The 16,799-nt window shown below is 44.5% G+C and overlaps 1 protein-coding gene across 7 annotated transcripts in view; it reads left to right on the top strand.

The window, feature by feature from the left end:
* The first annotated feature begins 3,350 nt into the window (after positions 1-3,350).
* The window catches only part of LCORL (ligand dependent nuclear receptor corepressor like), a 90,546-nt gene continuing 77,097 nt past the window's right edge, over positions 3,351-16,799 (top strand). For all 7 annotated transcript variants that reach the window (XM_076336011.1, XM_076336006.1, XM_076336005.1 and 4 more), the window contains exon 1: positions 3,351-3,554. In XM_076336011.1, coding sequence (XP_076192126.1) covers positions 3,407-3,554 — 148 coding nt within the window. In that variant the 5' untranslated portion in view covers positions 3,351-3,406. The remainder of the gene's footprint in view (positions 3,555-16,799) is intronic.

Raw genomic sequence — 16,799 nt, 5'->3', positions numbered from 1 at the left:
CTTTCTTTCCCCCTTCTTCCTCCTGCTCCCTAAAATCTGCCCGCCAACTTTGTTAGCCAGGTTTACTTCTATTTTCTTTCATGCATGGAGAAGTCTTTCAAATGGGAGGAACCTTGAAACTACAACAAAAAGTGTGTTAAATGAACAAAATGGGGGGGTGTGCTGGTTGTGGCTGGGATAGAGTTAATTTTCTCCGTAGTAGCTAGTATGGGGCTGTGTTTTGGATTTGTGCTGGAAACAGCGTTGATAAATCAGGGAGGTTTTCGTTACTGCTGAGCAGGGCTTACACAGAGTCAAGGCCTTTTCTGCTCCTCACCCCACCCCACCAGCGAGCAGGCTGGGGGTGCACAAGGAGTTGGGAGGGGACACTGCTGGGACAGCTGACCCCAACTGACCAAAGGGATAGTCCACACCATATGACGTCATGCTCAGCATATAAAGCTGGGGGAAGAAGAAGGAAGGGGGGGACGTTTGGAGTGATGGCGTTTGTCTTCCCAAGTAGCCGTTACGCGTGATGGAGCCCTGCTTTCCTGGGGATGGCTGAACACCTGCCTGCCGATGGGAAGGAGTGAATGAATTCCTTGTTTTGCTTTGCTTGTGCATGCACGGCTTTTGCTTTACCTATTAAACTGTCTTTATCTGAACTCACAAGTTTTCTCACTTTTACCCTTCTGACTCTCTTCCCCTTCTCACTGGGGGAGAGTGAGCAAGTGGCTGGGTGGGGCTTAGTTGCTGGCTGGGGTTAAACCATGACAGGGGGTGTTGTAGTTTCTTCTCTACTCTTTATTTAATCATAGACATCTTAAAAGAAAACTCTTCAGATGCAGGTCATTTGTGTCTCTACAAAACTGATTCAAGTCAGATAACCTCAGGGATTCAGTTAAATGAATAGTGTTGAAAATTCCTGTGTGCTGAATTTATTAAGCTCAATTTGCTGTTTTACAGAAGTGACAAAGTTTATTTTTATGAAAATTCTTTACAAAAAAAGATGTCACCTGTCATCTATTACTAAAGTTTTGTTCATTCCAGTGGAAGCAGAACTGATCTTCAGGGCTGTGCTCTACAGGCAATCCCTGAATATGTCCTTCACTCACAAAAAAGAACATCTTTAAGAAGTTCAGAAGGAAATATCCACCATGGAAGGTATGCAGGAGAAGCAAATGCATGACAGATTTTTTTTTTAAGCCTATTTTGTGGAAAAAAAAAAAATATTTTTAATGGAGGCTATTACTAGCTCAAAACAGATGCATTCTATCCAAATAAGGTTCCATTTTAGTTTGTGCGGGCTTTGACAACACGTTACAGGAGTTGCCTTAGTTTTTGCTGTTTGTCTGAGACAAGGCTGGTAATTTTTGTTGCTGTTTGGAAGTCCAGTGCAAATAAGAGAGCCAAGGTACTCACAGCAGATCTGAGGTGAAGGAGGAGGAAGCCAGGGCACTGCAAAGCTGCTGCTTGCTATGTAGTGCTGGCTGCTGTGATGAAAAGCTAGAGGAAGCAATAGGTTGGGTTGCCTTTTCACCTGCACTTCCAGTCTTGCCATTCTCCTTGAAATGCTCCACTGAAAGGTGTTAAGGGCTCCATTCCCAAACAGCCCTGCTTCTGGTTGCACTGAGACTCTACACAGATACGTAGAGGGATGAATGAGTGGGGAACGGCTTCCCGTTCTTTGTTCAAAGTTGAAGCCCCTCTGCAGCTTTGATGCAATGTCGCTGTTGTTAACTCTGCTCATCCTCTAGCACAAGAAAAAAAAATTGTGTCTAGATAGGGGTGACACGATTCTTTCCAGCATTGCTCCTTCAACCCTTAGGGGGGAGAGAGGGGATAAAAAAGGGTGTCTTTTCTATGGCCTTATTAAATGCTGTTTTCTGTCACAACCTGCAAATAGGCACAGAAAATGCCATTTCTTGCTGAAGTAACGCTGCATACAAAGACTGTTCAGAGGAGGGGAGCGTGGGGCAGGAGCAGGCACTCAAAGATGCACCAGGATCTGAGAAAACAGAGAGATCTTGATTTTTCTATCTGGGGAATTCAAAACTGCCAATTGCTGTCTTGCAAGGCATGGGTAGCAATTGTCACATTAGACTGGTGCTGAGGGATGCCTGTCTTGTGCTGGAGTCCGGAGGTACAGCAGGAGGGTAACTATGTGCGCTCAGCAGCGAAACTGGCTGTCCCAGTGATTGTCAAATGCTCCAAGTAATCCAACCTGACGTTTCTGTGTTAACTTTCTCGCAGTTGTCTTAATCTGACTTTAGTTCTGAAGTCATTCGTAGGTTGATAGTAAGCTTTCTCAGGCGTGCTCTCAGATACTGAACTAAACTGACTTGCTTCTAGTTTCCATGCTAGTCTTTTCCAAAGGGGGGGTGGGAGATAATGCCATGTTTTGTGTGATGCCGGCTCCCAGCTCACCTCCCCGTCTGACTCTATGTGATCAACACCCTTATAAAAAGTAGGCTGGAGGCAAAGCCATTAAAAAGAGTCTGGTGAACTGAGCAGTAGTTTAGAGAACTTTGAAAATCTCCCTAATGAGTGAATTGGCAAGCTCATTAGGAAGGCATAGCATTGTGCCTTCCCCCGTGTGACAGCCGCATCCATGCCGGTGGTAGAATAAGGGACGGAAGGGGAACAGGCTGCCATGATGGGCAGCAGCCCTGGGGGGGGGGGGGGGTCAGGTGTGGCCGAGGAGGTGGAAGAGGCAGCGGGGGGGCCGTGTGCCATGAGCGAGCCTTGCTCCAAGCAGCACCCCAGGCAGCCCATGGGATGAAGGCGAGACGGGCACCGTTTTTTGAAATCCTCTTAACCCAGAGCTGCCTTCGACCGAGCTGCGGTGCTGGGAGGTGTGGGGCGAGGGTCGCCCTGCGGTGCTGGGGCTCAGGCAGCGTGGAGCCGTTGGAAGGACCGTCCGGGGTGTCTTCCCGCTGGGGAAAGCTTCGGGGGTGGGCGCCATTCCCCCTCCCTCAACGAACTGCAACTCCCGGCGTGCATTGCCGCTGCCTGCCCTGGCCGGGCTGGAGCAGGTGGCGCGCTGCCCTGCGGGAGTTGTAGGCCGGGGGGACAGCGATGGGAAAGGGGGCGGTGGTGGGGAGGGAAGGGTTGTCCGTTTTCGGCCCAGTTACCGAACCGGCCCGCTGCCTGCGGGGGAAGGCTGGAGCCCGGCAGAGCCCTGGAGCCTGGGAGGGCCCGCGGCGGGGCGGGGGCGCCGCGGGGAGCGGGGACACGCGTCAATCACCCCGCCAGGCGGCGCGCGCTCCCCGCCCCGGATGCTGAGCGGGGGGGGGGGGGGGCGCGGGCACGCGCTCGACGAGGCAAGGGGGGGCGGGGGGCAGGGAAAGGAGCCTGGGGAGCGCGCGGCTCTTCTGGGTGGCGCGCGCGCTCGTATGTAAATGAGCGGGCGTGAGGTCAGAGGCAGATGGAAAAGGGAACAGACAGAATGGCCGCCGCGGCTCCCGCTCCTCCTGCCGCCGCCTCCCAGTGCCGGAGTCCCCGCTGCACGGCGGAGCGCAGGGGAGTCCGCCGAGAACTCGACTCCTGGCGGCACCGGCTCATGCACTGTGTGGGTAAGAGAGGGGGGGGACGACGGGGTATCCCGGCCGTACCGGGGGGACCGAGGGGCAGGGGAGGGGGCAGCGGAATCCTTGAGGGGAGCAGGGTGGTGAGTCGGGGAGCGGGGTCTCCGCGGGGGGAGCGGGCGAGGCGCCCTGAGCCCGGGTCTCTCGGGTGGGGGGAGCGGGGATGGAGGAGCGGCTCCAGTGGCTTCCTTAGAGGGCGGAAGCGAAGACGGGGTCTGTGGGGGAGAGCGGAGGTCCTAAGCCGCCTCCAGGCAGCGGAGGGTGGGTATTACGGCTTCGGTTGGGGCCGCTCGGTCCCTCCCTTCGCCGCCGACCGAGACCCCTTCTCGGCTCGGGTCCTTTTGTCTCGGCTTCTCGTCGTTCGCGCGGTGAGTGCCGGTGGCTGCCCCCCTCCTCTCCACCTCCGTCGCCAGTGCCTGGGGGGCGGAGGGGGGGGGGAGGGAGCCCGCCTGTGTGTGTATGTGCGCCTTTAAGAGGGAGCCGCTCCTGCACTGACGGTTGGGATTTGAAGTTTTCCCTCCCCCCTGGAAGTTGTCATGGCGACGGCAGTTCTCCCCTCGCACTCCCCCCCGCCCCCGGGGCTGCCCCGGTGGCTCTCGTGCCGTGAGGGTCCCCCCCGGGTCACGTGACTCCCCCGCGTGTCAGGGCGGGGGAGCGCGGTCCCCGGCGGCCGCCTCGGCGGCGTTCCCGCCCGGGGAGAGCCCTGCCGAGGGGGCGGCGGCGGCGGCGGGGGGGCGGAGGCGCTCCGCCCGGGCGGGTACCCGTGCGCGACGGCCTGCCGGGTTAACGGCTCGCGCCTCTGTCCTCGCTTCCCTGCCCCTTTCCGGCGGGCGGGCGGGCGGGCTGCCCGCTCTGAGTGCTGGCATTCGTTACGTGTGCCGCGGCGGCGCTGCGATCTCAGGGCGGGGGACGCTTCGGTTTGGGGGCTTTGGTTGGGGTTTTTTTTGTTTGTTTGTTTGGGGGGGTGAACGCTTTGATGCCAGGAACTGCTTATCTGATCGTTTCAACAGACGTTTCCCTTCTTAGGGAAATAGATAAAATCCTTGATCTTCAAGTAGTATGCTAGCGTCAGTACTGATCCTCCCTGATGGCTGAGCGGTGGAAACGCAGCTAGATGTAACTGGGAGGGTAAGCAGCAATTCATTCAGCGTTTCTGCGTGCGCTTGAGATGAGATCAGAGTAAGAAGTAAATATCGAACAAGTAGGTATACTTACAATTACAGGCGATTAGCTTTGTCCGGGTTTGTGGGGTTTTCTTACATATTTTCAGTAACCTGGTAGCTGCTTCATGCACACGTGCTGCTTGTTCTTGCTATGTTGTCCCAATAACACTTTTAAACACCTGTTATAACACCTGTGTATGTATTATGATAGCTGTGTAGGCTTGCACTGTCTCTTTAATTCTTCAAGTTATAATATTGTTTAGGAAAACAATGTTTATGTATTTCCATACACTAACATGTTATATAATGCTTCTTGTGGAAAGAATGCAGTTTAATTAGAATATATAGGAAGAGCTAGTTCATTGGCATAGATGCTGTGATATACTGTTAAATCTGATGGACTGATATGTCTCGCAGTATGTCAGTGGCCATTCCTCTGGTTATCTGTTATTTAATGGCATTTCAGTTTTGAATTAAACTAAAATCCTAAAAGTCTGCTTGCCAATTGATGACTGAAGGGACTTGCAGGTGGTAATGGTGTGCTGCCAGATGTGTTTGGGGAACACAATTGCACAGCATGACAATGCTGACAAGGACTGCAAAGAAACGTAATAAATACTCCGTAAGACAAAATTTCACCATACGTTGGATCCTCTGCTGGGTAGATCTGTTGAGTTTAGGGAACTTCTTCAAAGTTGTCTTTTGGGTTGCTAGTTCACTGAGAATTGCAAAGTGTAAAACTGTAACATAATTACTTACATTTTACACTGATTGCACTGTGGTGTCGCTTCATGCTCAGTTTTCTTTTCTTTGGAATAAAAGTTATTTAGGATATGATTTCTTTGTATGTTCATGATGCAAAATTCAGTTAATAGAAAGGAGCCCCGAAATGATTAGCAACTGCTAAGGTGGAAGGGCATTGGTTATGGTTTAATAGTTAGTCAAGAGCTATCTCGGTTAAGAACTGTTACTTGGCATGCCAGTTGAGCAGCCCTTATCAGACAGAAAGTGTAAACAAGTGGCAAGAAAGTGAGTAGTCAGGATAATGGAGGTAGAGTAGGCTTAACAGGTTTGGGTTGGCTCTTTTTCTTTTCTTTACTCCTTTGAAATTCTATAGCACTAACTTCTGTAAAATAACCTCCTACGTTAGCTCAAATTAACTTCCAAAGTAAAAATGGTTAATTGTTCTCACTTGGCAAAGTATTCCTAAGGATTTGAAGAGTCTAACAAAGTTAGTATTAACTGGAAGGTCTGAACAATTGTCCCGTTGATGGCTGAAACAGCAACGTGCTGGGGGGGAGGAGTGGTGAGTATGATGGATCTGTTACAACTTTTTTTTTTTTTTTCCTCCACCCTTCTCAAGAATCATACATTTGTAGCAAAGTGAGGGAAAATGATGTGGTAAAGTAGTAGCCCCCCAATTCTTGAACTAGCTTACTGTCAATCCTAAAAGAAACAAATAAACACCACCAACAAAAAACGCAGATCATTCTACCCTTAGCATTTTTTTAATTAAAAGAAAAAAAAAAAAGGTGAAAGGTGATATGGTTCTGTGGACTACCATTTGTCAAGCATTACATTCAGAGAGCGAAGCAAGAAAGCACAGACTCCTTGAACATGTCATTCTTTCTGCTAAACTCTTCGGATGAGCAACTTTATTTTGATGTCTTGTATCACTTACTGTATTGATACTAGATTTGATATTTGCATTTCTGTAGTATAATCACTTGAGCACTTTGAAATTCTTTATCTGTAAAGGATTCCTCATCCACTTACTTTATGGAAATGGTAAACTGAGCCAGAGATGATACCTCCAAGACAGTGATTGCCCAGCTTGAGGCTCATAGTCAACAGATTGCTCATATCCGTAACAGTGAGACAGAAATAATACTCAGTTGCCTGCAGCATAGTTTGCTTGAGGGTCAGTGATGGTTAGGGACCTCTGCTCGAAGGGCTCGATTGCAGAATTGTTTGTTTGTCAAAACCTGGTTGCAGACTTGAACATTTGCATGGGCTTTAGAATTAAAAGCTTGGGTTTTGCCAGCCTATTATGTTAATTCGTGACCTGCGGATTATGATTTAAAGTCTCAGGTCAAAATGTTCAAGCATTTAAAGAATTTGAGAAGAAAAACAAGTGATAAAATTTCACTGACATTACTGAGAATTCTCTGATTTGGTATCTAAACATATTTGAAGATACGAAAGACTTCACATTGTAAATGAATGGAATATATTCACAGAAATTCTAGATAGGTGTTCAGTACAAAATGGCTGTTCAGATGGTAATCTTTGTGTGCGTTATGTTGAGCACTGACATTCCTAAGATGCCTAGATTTCTGCTTATGGATGTACCTAATTCATGCAAGACTCGATCAGAGTTCAAGCTGCCTTTTAGAAGGCACCTGAAGATCTTGATTCTGATGATGGTTCTTACAGCATGCATAATACGTGCTAACAAGTACTGTTTATAGCAGCACTCACTGGTATGTTTTGTCCTAGGTACAGTCTTTGTGACATAACTGACAAACAAAATACCCTAATTTTAAATTCTGTGTTTATGGAAAAGTGCCAGAAAGCTCAGAGTTGAAGTACCTAACTTAGCCAGCATCTGAGTTCCATGGTGGTTTAAATTGCAAGATATTTTATTGGTGTGAGTATCAGAATGGTTAAAAATTGCTCTTTCGTGCGCTTTGATTAAAACTTTGTAATGTGGATTGGTTAAATACATTCAATTGGATTGAGAGGCTTTGGTAGTATGGAGCTATAAAAGTCTAGCTTCATACTATGGTTGGCCTTAAGAAACAGGATTTATGCAGTTTTTCCAAGCAGTCATTGATCCCACTGACTGATTTCATTTGAACTTTACAGGTAGAGTGTTGACAAGTACATTAAGTCCCCGTAACTTTCATGAATAGGCACAGAGGAGAGACCTAGTAATTGCTGGGGTGCAAGAAAAAACTTCAGCATGAGGTGGTGCTTTTTACTATGTTATCACGGTATCCTATGGGTAAAGTTTGGAGGAGTAACTTGAGACTTTTTAATGGAAAGTGCCAGGTAACTCCAGTAATGGAAGTTGAAATCTTCTTGCTAGGGCCTTGCATTATATTGTGAAAATATAAAAGAGACTGAATAATCTTTTTTTGTGAAAGTTTAAAATATTATCACAACTACTTTAAAAAAAATGCATTGCTATTTGGGGGGAGGGGGAGGGTCGAAGTTTTACTGTTCCTCTGCTGCAGCTCAAGGGCACGTGTTTGACAGGAAATAGCCTTGGTATTGCTTTCTTATGAAAACTGAAATTTGATCAAAGTGAAAATCCATTTTTGTATGCTTGTGAAATCTAGCATACAAATACTCCTTTACTCTTGTTATATTTTTTCCAGACTTTTTTCCCCTCTAAACTATGATACATTGGTGCATCTAATTCTGTTTTGATGGATCTAGGCTTTCAATTTTTTTGAAAAAATTTGAACTTCTGCTCCAGCTTACTATTTTTGAACAAGCTGTCTCACAAGTGCACTTTCCAGGAAGAGGAATTCCCCCCCAAACAAAAGATTTGTAGCTACTGCATTTGGTATTATCCCCACGCTTGCAACACTCCTGCATTAACTACTTCATATCTTTATTCCCACAATGCACAGAAGTGTTCTCACTTTCACTGTGGCTGTAAGTACTTTGCAGTAGGTTAGTGTCACTTTTTTTTGCAACACTGCTGCAGTTGTAAGTGATTTTCTATAACTGCCACAGTAGTAGTGGCAGAACTAGTTATTTTACTATACATCTAAATGTTCTTGTCTGTCTGCTAGTGATTGTTTTGATGGCTTGATGCTCTATTACCTGTAAGGCCATTAACAGACTGTATGCAAGACTGATTTAAAAATGGTACCTGCTTTGAACTCTTGCTTCCTTGGCACTCCAGCTTCTTTAAACAACAAACAAGCTTGCTATGGCCATAGTGCCATCATCCAATATGATGGGCAGTACTACTGGTGTAAGATGTTCCTGTGGACCTGTCATGCTTTGAGCTGTGATGTGAAACTCTTGGTGTGATTCCAGTGTAAAACAGATCAGGGAGGTAATCTCAGTGTTACTGCAAACATTGGAAGAAGAACAGGAATTAAATCTAAATCAGAATCACAGCACAGGTTCACAGGCAGTTTTTGACTTCCCCCATGTAATGGGCGAAGATGGTATCACGTAAGGGAATAGCTCAAACTAGTGTTACAGAGGCAGGTGTTCAAGTCATAGAATCATAGAATCATGGAGGTTGGAAAAGACCTCTAAGATCATCGAGTCCAACCGTCAACCCAACACCACCATGCCCACTAAACCATGTCCCTAAGCACCTCATCTACACGTCTTTTAAATACCTCCAGGGATGGGGACTCCACCACTTCCCTGGGCAGCCTGTTCCAATGTTTCACCACTTTCAGTAAAGAAATTTTTCCTTACATCCAATCTAAACCTCCCCTGGCACAACTTGAGGCCATTTCCTCTCGTCCTATCACTAGTTACTTCGGAGAAGAGACCGACACCCACCTCGCTACAACCTCCTTTCAGGTAGTTGTAGAGAGTGATGAGGTCTCCCCTCAGCCTCCTTTTCTCCAGGCTAAACAGCCCCAGTTCCCTCAGCCGCTCCTCATAAGACTTGTTCTCCAGACCCCTCACCAGCCTCGTTGCCCTTCTCTGGACACGCTCCAGCACCTCAATGTCCTTCTTGTAGTGAGGGGCCCAAAACTGAACACAGTATTCGAGGTGCGGCCTCACCAGTGCCGAGTACAGGGGCACAATCACTTCCCTCCTCCTGCTGGCCACACTATTTCTGATGCAGGCCAGGATGCCGTTGGCCGCCTGGGCACACTGCCAGCTCATGTTCAGCTGGCTGTCGACCAACACCCCCAGGTCCTTCTCTGCTGGGCAGCTTTCCAGCCCCTCTTCCCCAAGCCTGTAGCGCTGCATGGGGTTGTTGTGGCCCAAGTGCAGGACCCGGCACTTGTCCTTGTTGAACCTCATACAATTGGTCTGGGCCCATCGATCCAGCCTGTCCAGGTCCCTCTGCAGAGCCTTCCTACCCTCGAGCAGATCAACACTCCCGCCCAACTTGGTGTCGTCTGCAAACTTACTGAGGGTGCACGCAATCCCCTCATCCGGATCATTGATAAAGATATTGAACAAGACCGGCCCCGGTACTGAGCCCTGGGGAACACCGCTCGTGACCGGCCGCCAACTGGATGTAACTCCATTCACCACAACTCTCTGGGCCCGGCCGTCCAGCCAGTTTTTGACCCAGCGCAGAGTCCACCTGTCTAAGCCGTGAGCCGCCAGCTTCTCTAGGAGAATGCTGTGGGAGACAGTGTCAAAGGCCTTGCTGAAGTCCAGGTCAGCATTAGTGTTGAACGCTTACTATGAAACCACAATCTAAGAATACAGTGAAGTGCCATCTTGCATCATCAAGTCTCACGGAGCTCTTACCAGAATGGAGAAATCACAATCCTGACTGCGTGCTTCTGCTGCTTGTATGCTTGCATCAGCACTCATCGGACCCCTGTCTGATCTGCTTTAACTCAGTAGCTGGTCAATTGTCTGTTGAGAGGAGTTAGGGACTTTAAAAAAAAAAAAAAAAAAAAAAAAAATCTGATGGATGCTGGTACTAGCACAAGGACAGGGGTGGGACTGTGTGACAGAAACAGGATGGGTAGTAGCAGAAATAAGCCATTGGATTGGTTTAGCTGCCTATGGCACTGTCAGCTGCCAGGAATGGAACACAGCATTAAACATGCCATCCCAATTTCCCCTGAACTAAGCAGGTTAACAAAAGAGGAAAAAATGGTCAGTGTGTGTATATATGTCATTAGAAGTTGCTGCAGTGTATGTAGCACATTAACTGTCTTTAGATTGAAATAAGAGAAAACACATAGGGTTTGTCTTGCTTGTGTTGGACTCTCTTTGTTTCAAATATGTAGTGTTAAATCAGCTTCTCCATGTCCTCTCACAATCCATTTCAACTCATCAGCTTTTCTCTCAGAAAGAAGTAATTGCCTACTGCTGTCGTTATGTGTTTTTGAAGAGATATCTTATGTTTGACTCTTGAGATAAAGTTTTACTTGGGAAAACAGTACAAGAAAAGTTAATGACACCCAGAGGCTTAGTTTAAAAGGCAGGGGGAGGAAGTTTTGTGTATCTAGCAGTAGACTCAGTACTAGTTCACTGATCTCTTGTGAACCTGCAATTGTAAGGATGTATGGAGCATAATTTTATGAAGGACAAAACTGTACCTGCTACACAGACTAATCTATGGACTGTGCAGGATACAAGCAATGCTTTGTTTGAATTCTTTGCACTCAGAACAGAAATGTGTTGCAGAGCGTGCAAGTAGCTACACATATCTTCAGTAGTGTTGATAAAACCTGTGATTATGTTTTTGGTGCTCCTTATGTCTAGATACTGGTATATGGAAGCAGTTCAATTTTTAAGTGTTCCAGGAACTACCGTAATCTTTGTCAATGTCTTTAGGCACAGCTTGAACTTTCTTATTGTATGTTCTTATACGGTAGCTGTTTACTTTTTATGTGGCTGATAGTGAGCTGAGAAATTTAAACTCTCATAGTCTTTCTACATTGTAGGCACTAAGAATTTCTTAAGCTGGAACTTGTGTAAACCAAAAATGTGGAGTACAGATATTGTCACCGCAACTCAGTCTCAGTTCTTCCCTTCAATTGGCATTCAGTAACTGTGTACTAATGGTTAAGGTTGGTAACTTTTGGGGGGTTTTGTTGATGCATAAAACAATTCTATTGTTTTTCTTTCTGCACTCATTGTGCCTACCTTCATGATTCGTGTCGACTGGTATAAGCATTCATTTATTAAACAGTTCAACAAACTACACTGTAAAACTAATCTAGCTTAAAACTAACCTAGAAAACAGGAGGGGAAACGTGGCAGGAGGAAGAATAGGAAAGAAAAGGTCAGTTCTAGTTTAACTTGGATCAGTTTCCTAATCAGGTTTACTACATACCTGCTTTTTCTCCTGAGTCAAGTGTAAGTAGCTTTACTGGAGAGAACAAGGCTTCTGATTTTTAGTAGCTGCCTATTTTTAGCAACAGTTTTTTTGGGGTTCAAAGTGAACAGGAAACGAAGTTGGCTGAACAGCATCCTAGTCAACAAGATTGTTGACAAGAGCAAGAATACAGTACCACTAACAATAACATCTTTCCACTTGTTCTCCCTTTATAGTGGAACTTGTCTGATGTAACAGTGAACCGCCCTTCTGTTTTAAGTTAGTCTGGGGGGCCTACTGTGATTTTTTTGTTGTTGTTGCTCTGGCTTGGTTTTCTGTTAGCTGAGTCTCCTGAATTGTCTTGCTATGGTAATAAGTACTAATAGTTGTGTAAGGGAAATAAATCGATAAGCATGACACACTCCTATTATCAGATCAGTCTATGCTGTTGAGGAGCTGTATTCCAGCTACTGGCAAGTAGCCAGGGCTTGTACTGCCTACAGCTAAAATGGGGAAAAATTAGTACCTCTTCCCCTTATCCGCCCTTGCCTTTTTTATTTTTCAGCTGTATTATATGGGTGTTTTGAATAGATAGTTACAATGGATCCCTTCTTCTTGAATATGACTCAAGTATCAGGGCTTCAAACAAGGTTATTATTCTAACCTTTAGAGTTCAGTGTGTTTATGTAAAGTGTAGAGGTCATCCAGAGCTTTATAGACTTCACTAACTTAAAATTCTTCATCCCAGTTAGGACCACTGTCTTTTATGTTGTTCTTGAACCTTGCTCTCTTCCATGTGCTTGGAGGGAACTTTGATAAGATAGGTTGGAACACTGATAGAGGTTGGAACAGAACTGAATTGGTGTGATTCACGTCTAGTATCAGCCTTCTGGAAAAATAGGATGGCGTTATAAATTTAGCTACCATACATTAAGGAAAAAAAAAACCCCAACCAACCTTGTTTGAGGGTGTAAAGTTATTATGGGATATATCTACCCCCCCCCCCCCCCCCGCTAATCTACCACTTTATCCTTCCATTCACTAAAGGCATAGAGAAGCCAGGAAGAAGGGAGGAGAGAGTAGGGAAGGGAGGATGGATGGTAGTGGCTCATCTGTTTGAGCCTGTAAGGGGGTAGAAGATGTATTACTAAGAGTAGGGGACTCTGAATCTGCAGAAATGCATTGAGTGGTAGAGGTTGAATTTCTCTTTATGGGGTGTGGTCAGCAGCATGTGACTCTGCAGATCAAAGACCTATGTGTCAGGTTGTTGTCTTTCTTTTTGTTTCTACTTCTGGCATAGACCAGGTTCCTGTGTAGTATCTTGAGAAGCTGGATTAACCCTTTCTTAGATAAATGTTTTATTCTTTGCAAAATTCTTCTGGACTCTCAGCTGCTGCTTTTAATTGTGTTTGGTTCTCAACATCCATCCAGGCTTGCATCTCCATAACAGCATGTGTTGTATTGGCATGAGTTGGGTAAATGTCGCTAGATGTGAATTTTTTTTGTTAAAGTCTGTTGGTAAATGAAAGCTCACTGAATTTGTGACCTCTTTAGCTATGTTCCTCAGCTTTCAGTTTCTGTATAACTTGGTAGGGTCCTTCTTTCCAATTATGAGACATCCTAGCTTTTGTGACACCTGGGGATTGTTTATTCATGTTTAAAGAGCTGTTCAGTGGAAAAAAAATTGTTGTTTCGCAATGTGTGTTTTTCTAAAATGCTACCGACGGCTTTTAAAAATGCTTAATTTTCAGATGGTAAATATTTATCTTCCTCATTCCACAGTTCCCAACTTCTTCAAATCATCTTAATTAAAGGCTAGTTAAAATCTTATATATGAATAATAGTTCTCACCATCATAATTCCACTGCTTTATAAACTAGCTTTAGTGCATTTCTAGTCTGCTGAGCCACTAATAGGTCAGAGGGAAGTGTAATTAATCTAGCATTGAGTATGCTGCTTTTCATAACTACTGTCAAAAAGCTTTGCACATCTTATTTAAAAGTTTTATTTTCCATTCTAAAAGCACTACACAATTTTATAATGCCAGGTTAAAATACTACTGGTGCAAAACTGCTGGACATCTTTTGATTAACAGTGAACTAATATTGCTGCTATATATGATGTAGATTACAGAATACTGCTTTAAAGGACTCCAGCTTGTGATTGTAGCTGTCAGTTTGGCTCACAGAACAGAAAGTGTGCCACAGCAAGGCCCAGTTAAATGTAAAGATTTGACTTCACTTGAGTGTAGCTATTAAGCCTCCTAATCTGAGTGTGGGGGCAGGATTATCAAATGGCTACTGCTTTGTGACCTGTAGTTCAGATGCAGGTCATTCTGGTGTTAGCCATCTGATGAGGGGGAAGAAAAATAGGATCTACGTAGAATCTACTGCTGCCTTAGACTGCTCTGTAGAAGGGCTCTAGTGCTAACTGTGCCAAACTCTGTCTCAAAAGTTTGCTGTGCTACCAGCTGAATAATACAGTGACTGTGGATTTAGCTGTGATTCTGGTTCATACTCCTTCAATTTTTTTTATTCTTCCTGGACCACCCTCTCTCCATCCTTCAACTTTCATAAGCCAGTCATTTCCTATCTTCGAGTTCCCTTAAAACCACCCATTTGTCCTTGCTTTCAAACCTTTCCTTTTATTTATTGTCAGTGACATTAAAGCAATTTTGACAACTTTATCTGCCTCCGCAGATAGCTTTCTCTCAGCTTTTGATTTTTTTTTTTGTATGTTTCTATATGGAGTGTCTTCACAATTGACTTGCATTACACCACAAGCATGCTCACCAAGGCAAATTATACTTTCCATCTTTCAATCCAGGAGACTTGGTGATGTCTTCCTTTAAGTGTCTAATCCCATCTGTTTCTTTCTATGTGTACTGCTGCTAGATATCCCATCTCATGGTGCTTGAGGAAAAGGGCTGTATGCTTCTTCCTACCACCTTATTCAGGAAATGTCGGTCTCTAGCAATCTTGCCAGGTCAGGAAGACTGCTACCTTGTTATCAGACTTTCACATACTAATCGGTAGCCATTTGGAAGGACTTAATTGCTCTTTTTTGGAAATGGATCCCAAACTCATTCTGGCTAGAAGTGTCCTAACTTCTAACCTTAATTTATCCCTAGTTTTTATGTATTGTGGCAACATTGTTATTTAGGGTTTTTTCCTTACATATTCCCCTTCTGTTTTTCCGCTTTCCCCTTCAATATTTATTCCTATTCAGATATTATTGCTTATTTAGCATAGTAAGAAACTGTTAATGGCTAATGAGCACTAATGATTCAAAAGTTGCTGTAGTGGATTTGAATTTTAAACAAGTAGTTCACAGACAAGTGAAAAAAATGTAGCCACAAATGTACAAGCTAGTGCAAACTGTTAATAGCAGATATTGTCCAAAGTTTACTGTCTGCACTGTGGTACAATCCCAGTTGCAGTGTGGAAGCTATAGTAAACTCTCTGTTCTTGTGTTCTGTTTGAGTTTTTTCCTTTCCTCCTGTTCCAGTTTGAATAGGTTCTACAGGGTCATGCTAAACAGTATTTCAAACAAAGTATAGTCTGGACCATGTTGAATGGGGGTCATAATAATTTGTCTCTACATCATCAGATAAGAACAGCTCTACTAGATCAGAGCAAGTCTGTCTAGTCTAGGATGTATTGTCTGCAGCCAGTGGTGGGCTGCTAGGGAAAAAATTATTAATACATAATGATATTTCTGAAATATCTTCCAGCCTTCAGTGACACTTGTCTTTATCCTTGGGAGAAAAAGTTTTCTTGGTTTTTATAATTGACTTACTAGATTATTCTACCATAAATTATTGTTGATTTTGTGTGGGTATGTGATTTGAAAGCAACATAAAACTTCAGCGGATCTCTGGTGTCCCCTGGTTATATTGTGTTATATGACTCTTCCGTTTCTCTTAAAACAAGAAGTGGAAGCATCATATGAAACCGTTATTTAAAAAAGGCAAGGGATGGCAAAGGTGTTTCCTATTCATGTGGTTTTGGGGTTTTTCCAATTTTCTTTTTTCCTGAAGACCTGTCCTATCTTCCCTTGGCCATCTCTTCCACCCCCCAAGCTGAAGAGTTCTTACATGTTCCTTGTAGAGAAGCTGGTTATTAAATTCAGTCATTCTTCCCTCCTTTCTTGTGTTTTCTTAGTTCTGCTCTCTTGAGATGGGAAACTAGAACTACATGTATTCAAGATCACATCAGTGTGAATTTATGTGGTGACAAACCAGGGAACAATGCAGAAGATCTTCCTTTAAGAAGTCAAAGCATTTGATATGCCCTTTACAGAGCTCATCCTTTCACAGAACTATGTATTGGAACCCCAAGATAAAACTTGAGTGATAAGTCAGTTCAGAGCCCATTACTGTCTATGTAATATGAAGATTTGCTTTCTCCACTATTTAGCTTAATTTTTACTTGCTTTTGGTAATCATCTTCAATCTTACCACCTCGATACCTCAATATTTTGAAGTTCACCATGTCTTTTCTTGATTTTTCTTTCCTGCTGTACCGGGCAATGCATTGTCACTTTATTAGATAATCTCTCTGGGTGGAAGAGCAAAGGCAACCCTGGAACACTCTTGTTTGTGACCTCCTGCTGTGAAAACTAACCATTTACTTCTGTCTTCTAACCAGTTACTTATCTATGCAAGGACGTCAGCTCTGTTGCTTGGGAGATTTTTAAAGCTTTTGGAGATGGATGACAATAGATGTCTTTTTGAAATGTTGATTTACTCTGTGTCCTATGTCTACATGCCTGCTGACATCTTCAAATAACTCAGTTGTGTTTGAAGTATGACTTCCCTTTCACAGAAGTTGTATTGGGTCTTCAGTAATACATTATAATTCTTTATGCATCTGGTAATTCTGTTCTTTGGATTTTATTTGCCCGGTTATGAACATTTGACTTGCTGGTTTATGAAATGGCTTCAAGTTGCACCAGGGGAGGTTTAGATTGGACATGAGGAAAAATTTCTTCACTGAAAGGGTTATCAAGCATTGGAACAGGCTGCCCAGGGAATTGGTTGAGTCACCATCCCTCGAGGTATTTGAAAGATGT

This window comes from Aptenodytes patagonicus, chromosome 4 (assembly GCF_965638725.1).
Source record: "Aptenodytes patagonicus chromosome 4, bAptPat1.pri.cur, whole genome shotgun sequence".
NCBI lineage: Eukaryota > Metazoa > Chordata > Aves > Sphenisciformes > Spheniscidae > Aptenodytes > Aptenodytes patagonicus.
The sequence above is the reverse complement of the archived record's forward strand: the minus strand, read 5'-3'. Positions and strand labels throughout refer to the sequence as shown.